The sequence below is a fragment of the Lissotriton helveticus genome, chromosome 6 (assembly GCF_964261635.1).
Source record: "Lissotriton helveticus chromosome 6, aLisHel1.1, whole genome shotgun sequence".
NCBI lineage: Eukaryota > Metazoa > Chordata > Amphibia > Caudata > Salamandridae > Lissotriton > Lissotriton helveticus.
Window position 1 is genome coordinate 1892910884 of NC_136067.1, and position 15087 is coordinate 1892925970.

At 50.8% G+C, this 15087-nt stretch overlaps 1 protein-coding gene across 1 annotated transcript in view; it reads left to right on the forward strand.

The window, feature by feature from the left end:
- The first annotated feature begins 2146 nt into the window (after positions 1–2146).
- Positions 2147–15087, forward strand: part of LOC144763859 (calpain-2 catalytic subunit-like) — a 238017-nt gene continuing 225076 nt past the window's right edge. The window contains exon 1 of the mRNA XM_078649841.1: positions 2147–2509. Within this exon, the coding sequence (XP_078505967.1) occupies positions 2273–2509 (237 nt within the window). The 5' untranslated portion in view covers positions 2147–2272. The remainder of the gene's footprint in view (positions 2510–15087) is intronic.

Sequence of the window (15087 nt, forward strand, 5' to 3'; positions counted from 1 at the left end):
TAATCACTCACTCATACAGTCAGTCACGCACCTACTAAATCCTTCATCCAGACACTTATACATCCACTCATTCTTCAATATGTAAGACATATTTTAACTTTACAGAAACATACAGTCACTGGATGTTGTCATCAGTGATGTCATCAGTGATGTCATTTGAGATGTCATCAGTGATGTCATCAGTGATGTCACTGGCCATGTCATGAATGATGTAATATGTGACATGATCAGCAGTGGATTGCGGGTGCGCGATATATAGTTAGTGCAACTAACTATATATGGAATTTCAATGGTTTTGTGTGAGTAAAATAAGGTTTTTTAAATGCTAATTCCTAACTATATATGGTCTATAACCTATGGTTTTTTCAGTGAATATATATATATATATATATATATATATATGTATATATATATATATTACAAAATCATGGTTGGCAAACAGAAGAGTTAGAACCCGGCGTAAACTGGCTGCAAGTTACAAAATTGACCGGAAATCTCTCCTAGAGTCAACTCGCATCAGGACCAGTGCCACAAGGACAGGAGGGCATTTCTTGGATTGCAAACATTTTACACCTGTGATTTTCTTCTATATGTTATGCAAGACTTTATGTAAGGGGGTTGTTTTTGGGTTACTCTGTACAGCGCCCTGATACATTTTGTTCAAAATCTCTCTTAATGGAAAAAAAGTCCAGGCTTATCAAACCCTCTCTGATGTGTCAAACCCTCTCTAATGTGTCAAACCCTCTCTAATGTGTCAAACCCTCTCTAATGTGTCAAACCCTCTCTAATGTGTCGTGGGGTATTATTAGCTGGCCAACGCATTTCCTCAGCCAGCCTTCAGACGCCCTCTGCCAAACCTCAGATCCATATTTGCTTTACTGTCTCTCACAACACCACGGCTGAATTGTCTTTCTTTTTAGATATTTAGATTTTTTGTCATTGATTTGCCTATGCTCTAATGCATCTATTTTAATCCACATTTGCATGTTGTATGCAGTTATTTTAATTTCTCGATGATGCGTCAATTTTTAATGTAAATATAATGACTTCAAATACAATAAAGGGCAACTGTAGAACACGGTAATTAACGTCACCACTTCCGGGAAAAGAAACAAAATAGAACCAGCTAATTAATGTACATAACAGATCTGAATACAGATCTGAACTGAAGAGAAGTGCATTCTGTCTGCATAGTCTGCAATTAGGGCCCAGGCCTTAAGTGGGCCGTGTCCTGCCGGTGCTAGAAAGCATGTGTTGAGACGTGTCCCGAAAGGGCTCTCTATTTTTTTCCTCACCCTCAGGACTAAAGAAAATTCTCTTAACTCTGTAGCAGTAACTTCAAAGAGACTCGTTGTAGTTATTTTAGTCTGATCATTTCAGAACGGAATCATTTTCAATATTCTATACAACGAAGGAATAGTTGCTGCTTATTTATCTCATGCAACTAACAATCATTGGCGAAGCAAATAGTCCTGGCTTGTTAACTCGTAGGTGTACTTGTACTCGTATTACATCACCGGGTGCAGTGAGGATGTGGTCTTAGGCTAGCCGCTAGACTGACGACCTTGGAGCTGGGAAACCAGGGGTCGACTCCACATCCTGTGATTCTGGGCAAATCACTTAGGGGCAGATTTACAAGCCCCTTGCGTCACTTTTAACATGGGGAAAGTGACGCAAAATTGGCGTAAGAGGCTTGTAAATCTGCCCCTTAATGGACCCGTGCCCACCAAAAAGAAATGAATGTGTCCTTGTGTAAGTAACTGGTGCTCATGTAAAGCGCTCCAATACCTTCAGGTCGAGTTCACGCTATAAAAATCTGCAGAAAAAAATAAATGACGGAAGCAGCAAATTACCAGTCGGGCGGCACTCTATACTGAGCACCGATGTATTTAACCTGCGTGTTTTTAAGCCACACCCTTAATTACAGAGGCCACGCCCCTTTATGAGACCCCCTTACATCTCACAAAGTCCCGACTAGGGGTGCCTCTTGTTTTCATGCCTTTGCCCTGACCAGTGATACCGTATCAAGCTCAGGGCAGCCCCCAGCTGGGGCAGGGCAGAGCCGGCGGCGGGGGCGGGGCGGGCAGGACAGGGGTGGATCGTGTTCCAGCGCTGCCCTGTGCCTTTAAGCGGAGCCACACCCGTCTGCTCTTGATGCTGCTGCGGGCCGGGTTCCTGCTTCCTCTGCCGTCCCAGCCGCTCCTGCATCCTCCCTCAGCCCTCACTGCCCTCCGCCCTCCTCGCAGCCCCTCTGTCCGCCTCAGATCACACCATGACCGGGGTGGCGGCCGCGCTGGCCAAGGAGCGCGCTCTGGCCGGGGGCCTGGGCACCAACGAGCAGGCCATCAAGTACCTGCGGCAGGACTTCGAGGCGCTGCGCGCCGAGTGCCTGCAGTCCGGACAGCTCTTCAAGGACATCTCCTTCCCGGCCATCGCCTCCTCGCTGGGCTTCAAGGAGCTGGGCCCGGGGTCCTCCAAGGTGCAGGGCGTGCAGTGGAAGCGGCCCACGGTGAGTCCGCCGGGCTCTGACGGCGCTTCAGGGACCGGGGAGGGGCGGCGGCCACCTGTGGGCAGCCGAGGACCGGGAGCTGGTATACGTATGAGATCGGTGGCGGGGTGGGGACTACTTGGAAAGAGAGGAGCCGAGACTCGGCGAGTGTCCCGAAGTCAGGGGCTCAGACTGTTAGATGTGGAGAGTTCAGGGGGGGAGGGGGGGGGAGAGATGTAGAGAAAAAGAGAGGGACTGTGAAGTGTGAAAAAGAGAGGGACTGTGAAGTGTGAAAAAGAGAGGGACTGTGAAGTGTGAAAAAGAGAGGGACTGTGAAGTGTGAAAAAGAGAGGGACTGTGAAGTGGGCAGTGTGAGACTACGGCAAAAAGTATGCTCGGGCACCAACATCAAAGTGGCCCCCAAGAGTCCCAGATATGCAAGCCGGGCCTCCTGTGAGCGTGTAAAGACACGCTGTGTAGATGTTGTGCAATCTGTCGGAGACTACATGTGTGTGCGTTTGCTGCAGGCCATGCTTGTGATAATAGAGAAATGAACAGTGCAACCCGGCCCGCCTGGCCGTGAAACAGAGCCACGCGCTGACCTGTCGGCCCCAGTGGCGTCATGCAAAACGATGAGCCCCCACCCCGCAGAATGGTTTCATTGGGGACCCCCTGAACGGATGCCCCGCCCCCTAACACTACAGGGGCTGCTCGGTAAAGCAGAGTGGCTTTCTTGAGCGTTGAACTATTTCGTATTCTATGACATTGCACGCACTGTGCGAGGCATGTGTAGAATGGTGAGGCGGGGCCTACCACGTGTATGCACATGCAAGGAGTAATCACACAGACACCAATATACACTTAGCCGGAAAGACCCCGAGCGGTCTTCCGCTTGTTTATTTATACCGAGGGGCGAGCCCGCCCCAAGGTTGCGTGTGCGTGCGTGCGTGCAAGGATACATTGTAGGTGAGAGCCCGGATGGCTCTCTACATCCCTCCTTTATTTTAGTCTCTTTCTGCAGGCACATTCGTAGTCTCTTGCTCATGGAGACGAACAGGCAAAGTCCAACAACCGTTGACTCGGCCTTGGATTGGGCCGCAAGTTGTAGCGACGATCCTGGGTCCGAGGTAGTTCGACAACCCCGGCCGGGGCTGTCCTCGGACCCTCGCTCGCATCTTCGACCCTTGGCTGACTCCGCCCGACCTCGGGGCCTGGTGACACTGGCCTTGGTGGAGTGGCCATTCGTGGCGGAGTAGGTGTTGGACCAGAACAGTTATCGAAGTCCATGTTTTCTTGGTCTCCATGTTCCGTTCTCTCGGTCCGTTGACGCACATTGACATTGTCCAGTATCTTCTTGAAACACGAGGCATTCCTCGTCACGGTTTGGCCATTCCTCCTAGCTGTAACCATAGTCCCTTGCACTCGCTCCACTGTCCACACTTCTGGCTCAAAGGGAGTCCGAAACTTCCACCCAGGATGGCGATCCTTGACAACGACTGTGTCCCCCTGCCGGAGGGCTGGTTCTTTGGCATGCCGATGTGCACTCGCTTTGATGTTGGTGGCCTGTCGCCGGGCCTGTATGGCCTCAGCGTCCCTTTCTCCCGGCGCCCACGTGCTGGCAGTGGGAATGCCATCCCTTGGAGCTCGCTTGAACAGAACATGAGAGGGAGCACACTTTGTCGTTGAGTGAGGTGTCTGCCGATAGGCTCCAAGGAAGTCGTCCAGGGCTGCCTCCGGGTCTTCACCATTATCAACCGCAATCCGGAGCGCTCTGTTTAATGTCCGCATCAGCCTTTCGACTTCCCCGTTGGCTTGGGGCCACAGGGGTGTGATTTTCCGATGTTTGATCCGGAGAGCCTCCAAGTAAGCCTGAAACTCTCTCCCTTGAAAGGGGGGCCCGTTATCGGACTTGATTTCTTCAGGGAGCCCCATCGTAGCAAACACTCGGTTTAGGACTTTCTTTACTTGCGGGAATGCAGTGGATGCGATGACTTCCACAACTGGGAATTTGGAAAAAGAATCTACCAGCACCAGCATGTGCCGACCGTCCGGAAAGCTGCCAAAGTCAATGCTGAGTTGAGCCCACGGGGCCTGGGGTGCTTCTTCCGTGAGCACGGGCGCTGGGGCAGGGTCTCCGCCCGTGATCGTGCATGCGTGGCAGGCCTGTATCATGGCTTCCACCTGGCTGTCCATCGCGGGAAACCATACCTTACTCCTCAAGCGGGCCTTGGTTTTTGCAATACCTTGGTGTCCCACGTGGGCCAGGCTCAGGGCTCGTTGCTGGAGGCTTTCGGGCATGACGATGAGGTGCCCGCGCAGCACCACCCCCTCATCTCCGACGCTGAGTTCACTCCGTATTTGCCACAGCTGCTGCCTGGCATGACGCACCTCCGGCCGGAGGCACGAAGCGCCATCAAGAAAATGGGCCCAGCGATTTCCCTCGAGTGCCTCTCTGACTTTCACCAGGGTCTCGTCCGTCGCAGTGGCGTCGCTAATTTCCTGGAGCGACATGTTCTCGGGGCACGCCGCTTGGGTGATCATGTGCACTATCTCTTCCACTTCTTCCCCTTCGTCAGCGAGGGCCGGTGGGGGGGTGACATCCGGATGACGCGACAAGTAGTCGGCGGGGTTGTGTGCTCCTGGCCTGAACACCACCTTGAACCGGTAACCCTGCAGCTGGACAGCCCACCGCTCGATGCGTGGGGGAGCAAGCCGGGACGTTCCCGCAAAAAGGGGCAACAGGGGTTTATGGTCTGTGACCACCGTGAAGTCCTGCCCACAGAGGTAGAGGTGAAAATGCTGGCATGCCCATTTGATGGCCAGCGCTTCTCTTTCAATTTGGGCATACCTGGTCTCCGTGTCGGACAGGGCCTTGCTGGCATAGGCGACAGGCTTCCACTCTTCCGGCCCGTACTCCTGCAGCAGAACGGCTCCCAACCCCACTGGGCTGGCATCGACAATCAATTCGGTCCGTCTCCGAGGCTGGAAGTAGGCCATGGTGGTGTTGTCGAGTAGACTGGCCTTGATGGCCTGGAACCCCTTGTGTGCAGCAGCAGTCCAGTCCCATTTCTGATCAGCACGGGTGAGGGCACGGAGGGGCTCCGCTAAGTCAGCTAGGTTCGGGATGAACCGGCCACAGTATGTGGCCATGCCCAGAAAACTGCGGACTTCGGTTTGGCTCCGAGGCGTGCTGGCTGCTTTGATGGCTTCGGCCTTCTTAGGGTCAACTTTAAGGCCTTCCCTCGTAAAGATATATCCAAAGAAGTCCACTGACTCCTGATAGAAGGCACATTTGGCGCGGTGGAGGGTGAGGCCGCTGTCGGCGAGTCTCTGCAGGGTCGCCCTCAAGTTGGCGTGGTGCTCCTCGAGGGTCGTTGAGTATACTAGGATGTCATCACTCAGGTTGATTACCCCCTTTAGTCCGGAGAGCACCTCGCGAATGGCGTTCTGGAAGACCTCGGCCGCCGACGAGACCCCAAAACTGAGCCGAGTGTAGCGACGCAGCCCCACGTGCGTCGAAAACGTGGTGATGTACCTGCTAGCCGGCTCTAGCTCCAGCTGGTGATATCCGGAGTTGAGGTCTAGTTTTGAAAACCATTTCGCCCCGTTGAGGTCAGCTATGATATCGTCCATAGTGGGGGTGATGTGCCGTTCGCGCTTGACAGCGGTGTTGGGGAGACTCATGTCCACGCACAGACGTATGGCTCCCGGCTGCTTCCGTTTGGGGGCAACTACCAGGGGCGAGACCCAGGGTGTCGGGCCCGACACTTTCTCGATCACTCCCAACTCCTCAAGCTTGCGAAGCTCTTCCTCAACTTGGGGCCTGAGGTTGAAAGGCACTCGCCGGTGTCTGAGAGCGACAGGTTTCACCGTCGCATCAATGTGTAGCTTAAACTTTTTACCCTTGAGCTTGCCAAGGCCCTTGAACAGTTCTGGGAAGTCCTTTAACATGAAGTCCGCGTGAGCCTGGTGTACTTGGTTGGCGAAAAACACCAGTCCCAGATCCTCTGCTGTGTGGCAGCTCAGGAGGGTGCCTTTCTTGCCCTCAGTGATGTGGAATCTGGTCACAGTTGAATATTCTCCGTTGATCACGGTGGTTTGAATCACTCCACGAAGAGGCATGGGCTCCGTCCCGCCATAGGTGTAGATGCGTGCCGCGGACGGTGCCAGCGTCGGTTTTGGGGACATGCGCTCATACTGGTCCGAGTCCATGACGTTCACGGACGCCCCTGTGTCTATCAGCGCATTGACACTCGTCCCATCCACTGAGACGGAACACATTGGAGGCGGTCGTCTTTTCGTGGATGCCCGGCTCACGTAGGAGATGACATACACCTCATCGTCTTCGTCGTCCTCGTATCTGGGCCGGCGGTCTTGAGCCTCCGTGTCGGGAGGGGGTCTCTCCTGGTCGAGAGACAGTTGTCGGACCCGCTGGGTCACAGTTCTGGCGCGCGGGCCTGCTGCCCTGAACTTCCCTCCCCGGCAGACAGCAGCGAAGTGATTCATGCGCCCACACTTGAGGCATGTCTTGCCTTTGGCACCACACGTGGCCGTGGAAGGGTGGTCCACACCACAGTACCCGCATTGGCTGTCCCGTGGCGGGCCACCTCGCGGCCTTGCTGGCGGGAATCTTCTTTGGATCGCCTCCACCCGTTCTTCTTTGATGGCCGGGGCCCTTGCCCCAGACGGGGCGATCACCGGGGTGCGCAATGCGACCTCCATTTCTTCTGCCCGGGCATCCGACAACTCGTGCGACCTTGTCAGGACGAGGATCTCGTCTAGGGTGATCCCTGGCTGTCGGAGGATCAGCTTTCTCAGTAACTTAGATTTGCAGCCGACGATGATCTGGTCCCTGATTTCGTCGCGAGGGTTGGTGAAAGGACACGTGCTCGCGAGCCGTCGGAGTCGAGTGTAGTACATGTCGACTGACTCGGAGTCCAACTGCCATGCGCGCTTGAATTTGAATTTTTCGAAATCATTGTTCAACTGAGGGTCAAAGTGCGCGTTGAGGGCCGCGACCGCGGCGTCATAGTCATCCTCGGCTCCGGTGTTCGGGAGCGATTCAAATAAGTCATAGATCTCCTGACCCCCATAGAGAATGAGGAGCGACCTTTTCACCGTACCGTCGGTTTCTCTTGTGCCCCTGAAGTACAGATTGAGGCGTCCGACCCATGCCCTCCAGCGGACGGCCGCCGTTGCCGGGTCTGCTGATTCGCTGAACGGCGGTATGGGTGCTGCGCCGGCGTGCTGATGCGCATGGGGCGCGGGTGCGGGAGGACCTGCTGGGGCACCCGCTCCGGCTTGTGCTTGAGCCTGTGGTTGAGCGGCGGGCGCAGCTGGTTGCTGCTGGAGAGCCTGCTGGGGGGGCTGGCCAGCCCCGTCTTGGGCCGCTCCTGGTGCGGCTTGGTTCATGGCGAGGCGTCACTCTGGCCTTGCTGGTGCTTTCCGGGATGGCGGCGGCGTGAGGCGCAGGGCAGGGGCGCAGGCCACGCCGCGTGTCGAGGCGCCTCAGGGCGTGACGCAGGAATAGGCAGCAGTGGCGAGGGTTAGGAGCTCAGGGACCAGCCGTGATGGCAGGGTCTATGACGCACGGCCTTGTGTGAGCCAATGTCAATTGAGCTGCCTTCTTGCATGTGCCAATGCTTGCTTTATTTCTCTCCTCTGTGCTTTATTGTAGGTGCCAATGCTTGTTAATTTTTCATTATATACTGTTCCTTTTTTTTTTTGTTTGTGTGGTTCGTGAGAATGGTCCTTTGCCCACCCTAGACGGTCTCTAGGGCAGGAGCACAGCAGGAGGGGGCCTGGCGTCGTGCCTTGTGCGCGCCTCAGCAAGGGCGCCTCATGCGCAGCAACTCTGAAGAGCGAGGGCGGGCCGTCACGTGGTGCTCGCGGGCCTGCAGCCGGCAGGCGCGCCTCCTCCGCGGTGGCAGGCGGAGTGCGGCAGGCAGGGGCTGCGCAAGCGGGGCAGACGATCACTCACCCGCAGGACCTTCACCCGGCTGCACGTCGGCTCCCGCCGGTCCCGAGTCCCGCCAGCTGAAGGCGCTCCCTCACGGGAGACGCGTGGGCGGGTCTCAGGCGCACGGGGATCCGGAACAGCACAGCGGCATGCACCGCAGCGCGAGGCAGGCGTCGGGCAGGCGACCCGGGGCACCAGGCACGCGTGGATGCAGGTAAACACCGGCCTCGTCGCCAATGTAGAATGGTGAGGCGGGGCCTACCACGTGTATGCACATGCAAGGAGTAATCACACAGACACCAATATACACTTAGCCGGAAAGACCCCGAGCGGTCTTCCGCTTGTTTATTTATACCGAGGGGCGAGCCCGCCCCAAGGTTGCGTGTGCGTGCGTGCGTGCAAGGATACATTGTAGGTGAGAGCCCGGATGGCTCTCTACAGCATGCAATGGCAGGGCTTAGAGGATGAGGAGGGGGCTCCCCCCCCCTCCCAAACAAGAAACCTGGGGGGGGGGGCGACCCGCGGGGCCTGTGGTGGCCTCCAGTGGCCTCCAGTGTACCTCTGGGTGAGCTAGCCCGGCTTCTGGCACTGCCAGATTGCCCTATAGGCCAGCCCAGCCCTGCCTGTGGGGAAGGGAGGGGCTGCGCTTCCAGAAGTGAGTGACCGAGTGCAGGGGAGACAGAGTGACAACGCGTTAGGGTGGGATCAAACGGGGTCTGAGGATTGAGAGTCGGGGATGCCGTTGCAAAGACTCTTAAAGGTGAAAACCGAGCTTGCAACACACATCTGCCAGCAACACCAGCAATTAAACGTGCATCTTAGTGTTTCAGCGTTTTAGGCTTTAACAAAGCATTTGTTCAAAATAATTCAGAGTTAAAGGGGTGCATCCTGTGCCAGCGCAACTTAACCGCTCCCCAAAAGTGGATTTCTGTTGCAAGATAATGGAGTGAATGAGTAAATCGATGTGTGGGGTTAGTGGATGGATTCAGTGGATGAGTGAGTCGGTGGGTGTATGGAGTTGAGTAGTGGATGGAGTCGGTAGGTGGAGTCAGTGAATGAATGAGTCATGGGTGGACAGAGTTGAGGGTTGGGTAGATGGAGTTGGTGGCTGCATGAGTCAGTGGGTTGGTAGATGGAGTGGAGTGCTAGTTGGGCAATGGAGTCAAAGGATGCATGAGTTGGTGGATGGAGTAAGTGGATGCATGTGTTGGTGGGTGGATGGAGTTCAGTCTTGGTTGGGTGGATAGTCAGTGGATGCATGAATCAGTGGGTGGGCAGATGGAGTTGAGTAGTGGTTGAGTGGACGGAGTCAGAGGACGCATGAGTTGGTGGGTGGATGGAGTAAGTGGATGCATGTGTCGGTGGGTGGATGGAGTTCAGGGGTGGTTGGGTGGAAGGAGTCAGAGGATGCATGTGTCGGTGGGTGGATGGAGTTCAGGGGTGGTTGGGTGGAAGGAGTCACTGGTTGCGTGAGTCAGTAGGTGGGCAGATGGGAGTTGAGTGTTGGTTGGGTGGATGGAGTGAGTTGGTGGCTGGAATGAGTTTTATGGTTGGACGGAGTCAGTGGATGGTTGGATTGAGTTAAGTGTTGGGTGGATGAAGTTGTGTGTAGGATGGATGAGTGGGTAGATGTCTGGATGTGGTTAGTGGATGGGTGAATGGATGGAGCTTGCCGGCCGGTGGAGTAGTAAGTGAGCGGATGAATGAGTCAGTTGGTGCATGGAATCAATAGGTGGATTAATGGAGCAGGGCAGTGGGTGTGGGTGGATGCATAGATTGAGCCTACCACCAATTGGCTGGATGGATGGAGTCCGCTGGTATGCAGATGGATGAAGTATGCAGCAGGTGTGTGCATTTTTCGGATGAGTGGATGTGAATGGATGGATCGATGGCACTTGTGGGTGTGTGGCTGAATGTATTCAGTTAGTTGGGTGGATGGAGTTGGTCTGTGGTGGATGGATGAAGTTGGTTAGTGGATGCGTGGGGTCAGCCGGTGTGTGGATGGATGGAGTCGGCCAATGGGTAGGTTGATGGATGTAGTTGGCTGGTGGGTGGGTAAATGGAAGGAGTGAGTTGGTGGATGGATGGAGTCTGGTGGGTGGCTGGATGGATGGAGTCAGTTAGTGGATGAATAGATGGAGCACAAATTGGAACACCCGTGCACTAGGGTTAGATTTTTTTGGGTAGTTGGGGTTTAGATAGATAAATGGATGAGTATCTCTCATTCAGCACAATCTATAGAATGAATCGTCTATATTGAATCCACACATGGGTGGTGGTAGATACTGCTGTTGGTGAATGGCTCCACAAAGCACTTAGTTTGCTGTCAGTTTGGCTACTGGTGGTATGTGAATCTCCTGTACAGTCTACACCAGAGGTTCTTAACCTGTTGTCATCTGTGGACCCCCACTTTACATCATTACTGGAACCGTTGGCCCCCACTGAATCATTATTGGAAACCGGGAACCCCCACTAAGTCTTTATTAGAAGGCGGGGACCCCAGCTTAGGATTTTTGATGATTTGAACTGCAAAACAATGGACAAAAAACTACAGAAACAAGCATTAATCAAATGTATATAAACAAAACAATGGCCCTAGACTATTAATTAACTTGACTTAATCCATTTGGTAATTTATAGATTAGAAATGCGATTCAATCTGCATTTGAGGAGTCAAGCTGCATGGGAGAGAATGGTTATTGAATAGGCAATGCACACCATACCCACATTTCAAAATTTGTATTTATCATAAACGGAATAACACAGTTATTTACATTATCAAAAAACAATAATTCAAATACACGGCGCAAGGACTAAAAGAGCTATAGTGAAAGGTGAAAAGGGGTGCTCGAGTGATGAGAAGAAATGTAGAAAAGATTAAGGCATACGATTCAATTATTTACAAAAAACAAACAAGCGGTTTTGATTCCGCTAGTAAACTAGGCCTGTCCAAATTGTTCTTGGGGGAAAGAAAATGAAGGGTACAGGCACAAAAACTAAAAGTGTCGACGTTTGGGAATACTGCCGGTGATTAATGCCCGACATCCTGACCCGAGACAACTACGCAGATAACCACGCAGGCAACTCCATTACCTGTGTCCCCACGGGAACGAACCAGTGGCAATTCCATTTCTATAATATAAGTTTGCAATCACTTACACAAACGGTGGCTTAATAACTCCCCGTATCACCGGATTGCCCAGGAGGCGCCGGTAGGAAACCTCTGCTTCATTTGATATCGGTCTCAATTTTTAATACTATGAGTTAATTCCAATATGAGACCGTCTGAACCAGAACTAGGTGAATCCTAACCAGCCAGGAGGGAGTCGCACCTACCCAGCTGTGTTGGTGGCTGATCCAGACAACAGGTGTGATCACGGCCAGACTTCTCCTCCTTCCCCCCCCCCTTTGTCCTGATGAAGACCCGCAGCCGAGGAAGCGAAACTCCCTAGAGCATCAGGGTCGAAACGGCGACACTTTTAGTTTTTGTGCCTGTACCCTTCATTTTCTTTCCCCCAAGAACAATTTGGACAGGCCTAGTTTACTAGCGGAATCAAAACCACTTGTTTGTTTTTTGTAAATAATTGAATCGTATGCCTTAATCTTTTCTACATTTCTTCTCATCACTCGAGCACCCCTTTTCACCTTTCACTATAGCTCTTTTAGTCCTTGCGCCGTGTATTTGAATTATTGTTTTTTGATAATGTAAATAACTGTGTTATTCCGTTTATGATAAATACAAATTTTGAAATGTGGGTATGGTGTGCATTGCCTATTCAATAACCATTCTCTCCCATGCAGCTTGACTCCTCAAATGCAGATTGAATCGCATTTCTAATCTATAAATTACCAAATGGATTAAGTCAAGTTAATTAATAGTCTAGGGCCATTGTTTTGTTTATATCATTAATACCCAGGTCCTTTGATTTTGTGGGTGTTACCCCATTGATTTATTAATCAAATGTATACACAAATCATGAAATATTTCCACAACCATCCAAGTCGACAATCCAGCTGCACACTCCCCCACTGCTCATAAAATGATGCCATAGCACAAAGTGCAAGTGCTAATGAATGTTTACTATAGTTTAATCTGTCATCACAACACCCCACATGGAAAGCCTACGCGTTTCTGCTCACGCCTTCAACCGGGCTATGAAATATCTTATTAAATTAACAAATAGATATGTAAAAATCAAAATGTATAATTTTAATGAGAAGGTTGGAGCTTTTCTAAACTCAATTGTGGCCATGGCCATACTATGTTATGTTTGATGCCTTTGCATTGCTCCCACAAATCAATTTCAGGATAGTAACTTACTTTGCAGCCTCTATATTTAAATTCCTTCACATCTACAGAACTTTTTTTTTTAAATTACATTTTGCTTCATTATCTACATACACGTTATTTTAATTTTCTAAGCAGTCAGGTACATATTCATAAAGCTTAGCAGCCCTCCAGGAGTACCTGGACCACAGGTTGAGAGCCACAGTCCTACAGCGTGACAGATTAACGAAGAGCACGCAGAGAGGAAGGTAGTCTGCCATTCCTACTGCCAAAACTCCATGCATTATATATAGACAGAGTGCATTAGCTAAATGGCATTATAATGGATGTGCAGTTAAACATCAAACTCGGGCCACTGCTAAGCTTTACACAAAGTTCACAGGATAGTAATTGTTAGAGACAAGGGTAGAGAGAGAAAAATGTTTCTTAGATCAATCATGAGCCATTAATGTATGAGCTTTAACATAACTTATTTCTCAGTTAGGATGAGTCTTAAATGGAACATTAGGGTGACAGAAGTCTGGCTAAATTGCTTAACAACTGGAATCTACAGTTTCTAGGTCCACACGTTTCTTCTTCTCTTGGCACACATCACATCTGACAAGCTTGCTTATCTTATGGTGCCCATGTCCAACCCTTCAAAATCACAACTCTCAAAGTGGCCTGTGTCGGGTGTGAGTAGTCCATACGACCCTACCTGAATCTATAATGTGAGAAGCAAACCTAAAGGCACCACAATAGGCAGCGAAAGCACGTGTTTGAACCCCTACTCCTAACATGGGGTAACTTGAGTGATCTGCTAAACTTGTTTTCTTGCTCAAGGTCTGTGTAATAATGGCAACCCAAATAAAACAAGCTTTGGCAAAGCCGCCAATAGGTCTCACCTATGCAAGCGCTATTGGTTTGCCAATGTGTTTTTGCCATGTTGTACACCAGCGGGGCTGTTGCTCAGCAGCTAAAAGTTAGTGGAGTGGAGTGGCATAGAGTGGAGTATAATAGTTTTGTAGACTGGAATGGAGTAGTGTTGTGGAGAAGAATAGTGTGTCTTACAGTGGAGTATAGTGGTGTGGAGTGCCGTAGAGGAGGGTGTTTTACAGTGTCATAGTCAAGTGGCGTGGTGTAGAGTGGCGTGGTGTAGAGTGGCGTGGTGTAGAGTGGCGTGGTGTAGAGTGTCATAGAGTGGAGTTGCCTAATGTGTCATAGAGTACAGTAATGCTGTGGAGTGGAATGGCGTAGAAATGATTAGTGTGACAGAGTGGAGAGTTGTGAAGTGGCGTTAAGTGGCATAAAGTACGGTAAAGTGGAGTGGTGTATTTGAGTGAAGTGGCGTAGAGTGAAGTGGCATAGTGTAGAGTGGAGGGGCATTGAGTGGCATGGAGTAGTGTTTCATTGAGTGGCATAAAGTGGATTAGTGTCATTAAGTGGAGTAAAGTGTTGGAGAGTAGAGAGGCACAGAGTAACGTGGAGTGGCGTACAGTGGAGTTGGGTGTCATAGAGGGAAGTTATGCGTGGTGTGGTAGCGCACATTTTTCTATCCAGATGACCATTACATTTGCACAGACATACAAACGATGTGTGGAAATGGGCATCACCTAGTGTATTGATTTGTTTTGATCTGATTAAAATATGTTTCCATCTCTTCAGAATAAAAAAAAAGTGCTTCATTTCTGCTCCACTAATTCTGATATATTCAGAAATATTTGTACAGTACATTTTCTTGTGCGTTAGAAAAAATAAACATCTCTAAAACCTTTTTACATACCTAGCAAGATTGCCACATATATCCCCTCACTTTGCAATCATAGAAAGAAAAGTAAACATCAAGCTTCCTGGAAGACAGAGCCTAGTATTTGACCTTTGTCCTTGAAAGCACAGCAAATGTGACAACATATAAACAAAATGTAAAGGCCTATTTATTGTTCATTCAATTCTGAACTCTAGCATCATTATTTTGGGGGTGTTTTACCATCCCCCACTTCCCTTATGTCCAGTTACTATGGCAAGGCCAAAAAATTGGGGAAGAGGATTGTTTGTTACGTTATTAGTAAATAGCACCAACCAAAATAAACAAGCTTGTAGACCGAGATTGTTCCTCGCAGGCATCAATTAGTGGCAAAGATACGTAGGATCAGTCAAGCATAAAGTTAGGAGGAAGAAAGTCTTTTTAAAAAATAAAAAAAAGACAGCACTTTTACTGCTTCCTGAACTAGCATTCAAAGGAGACAGCAGAAACCACATCCACTCTTCTGAAGTAGCAGATGAAAAAGAAAAATAAACTTCTGAGAAAGTGAGCACTCATGGCAGAATACAAGTAGCCGGTCAGGGAGGTGGTAAACATGCCATGCTTCATGG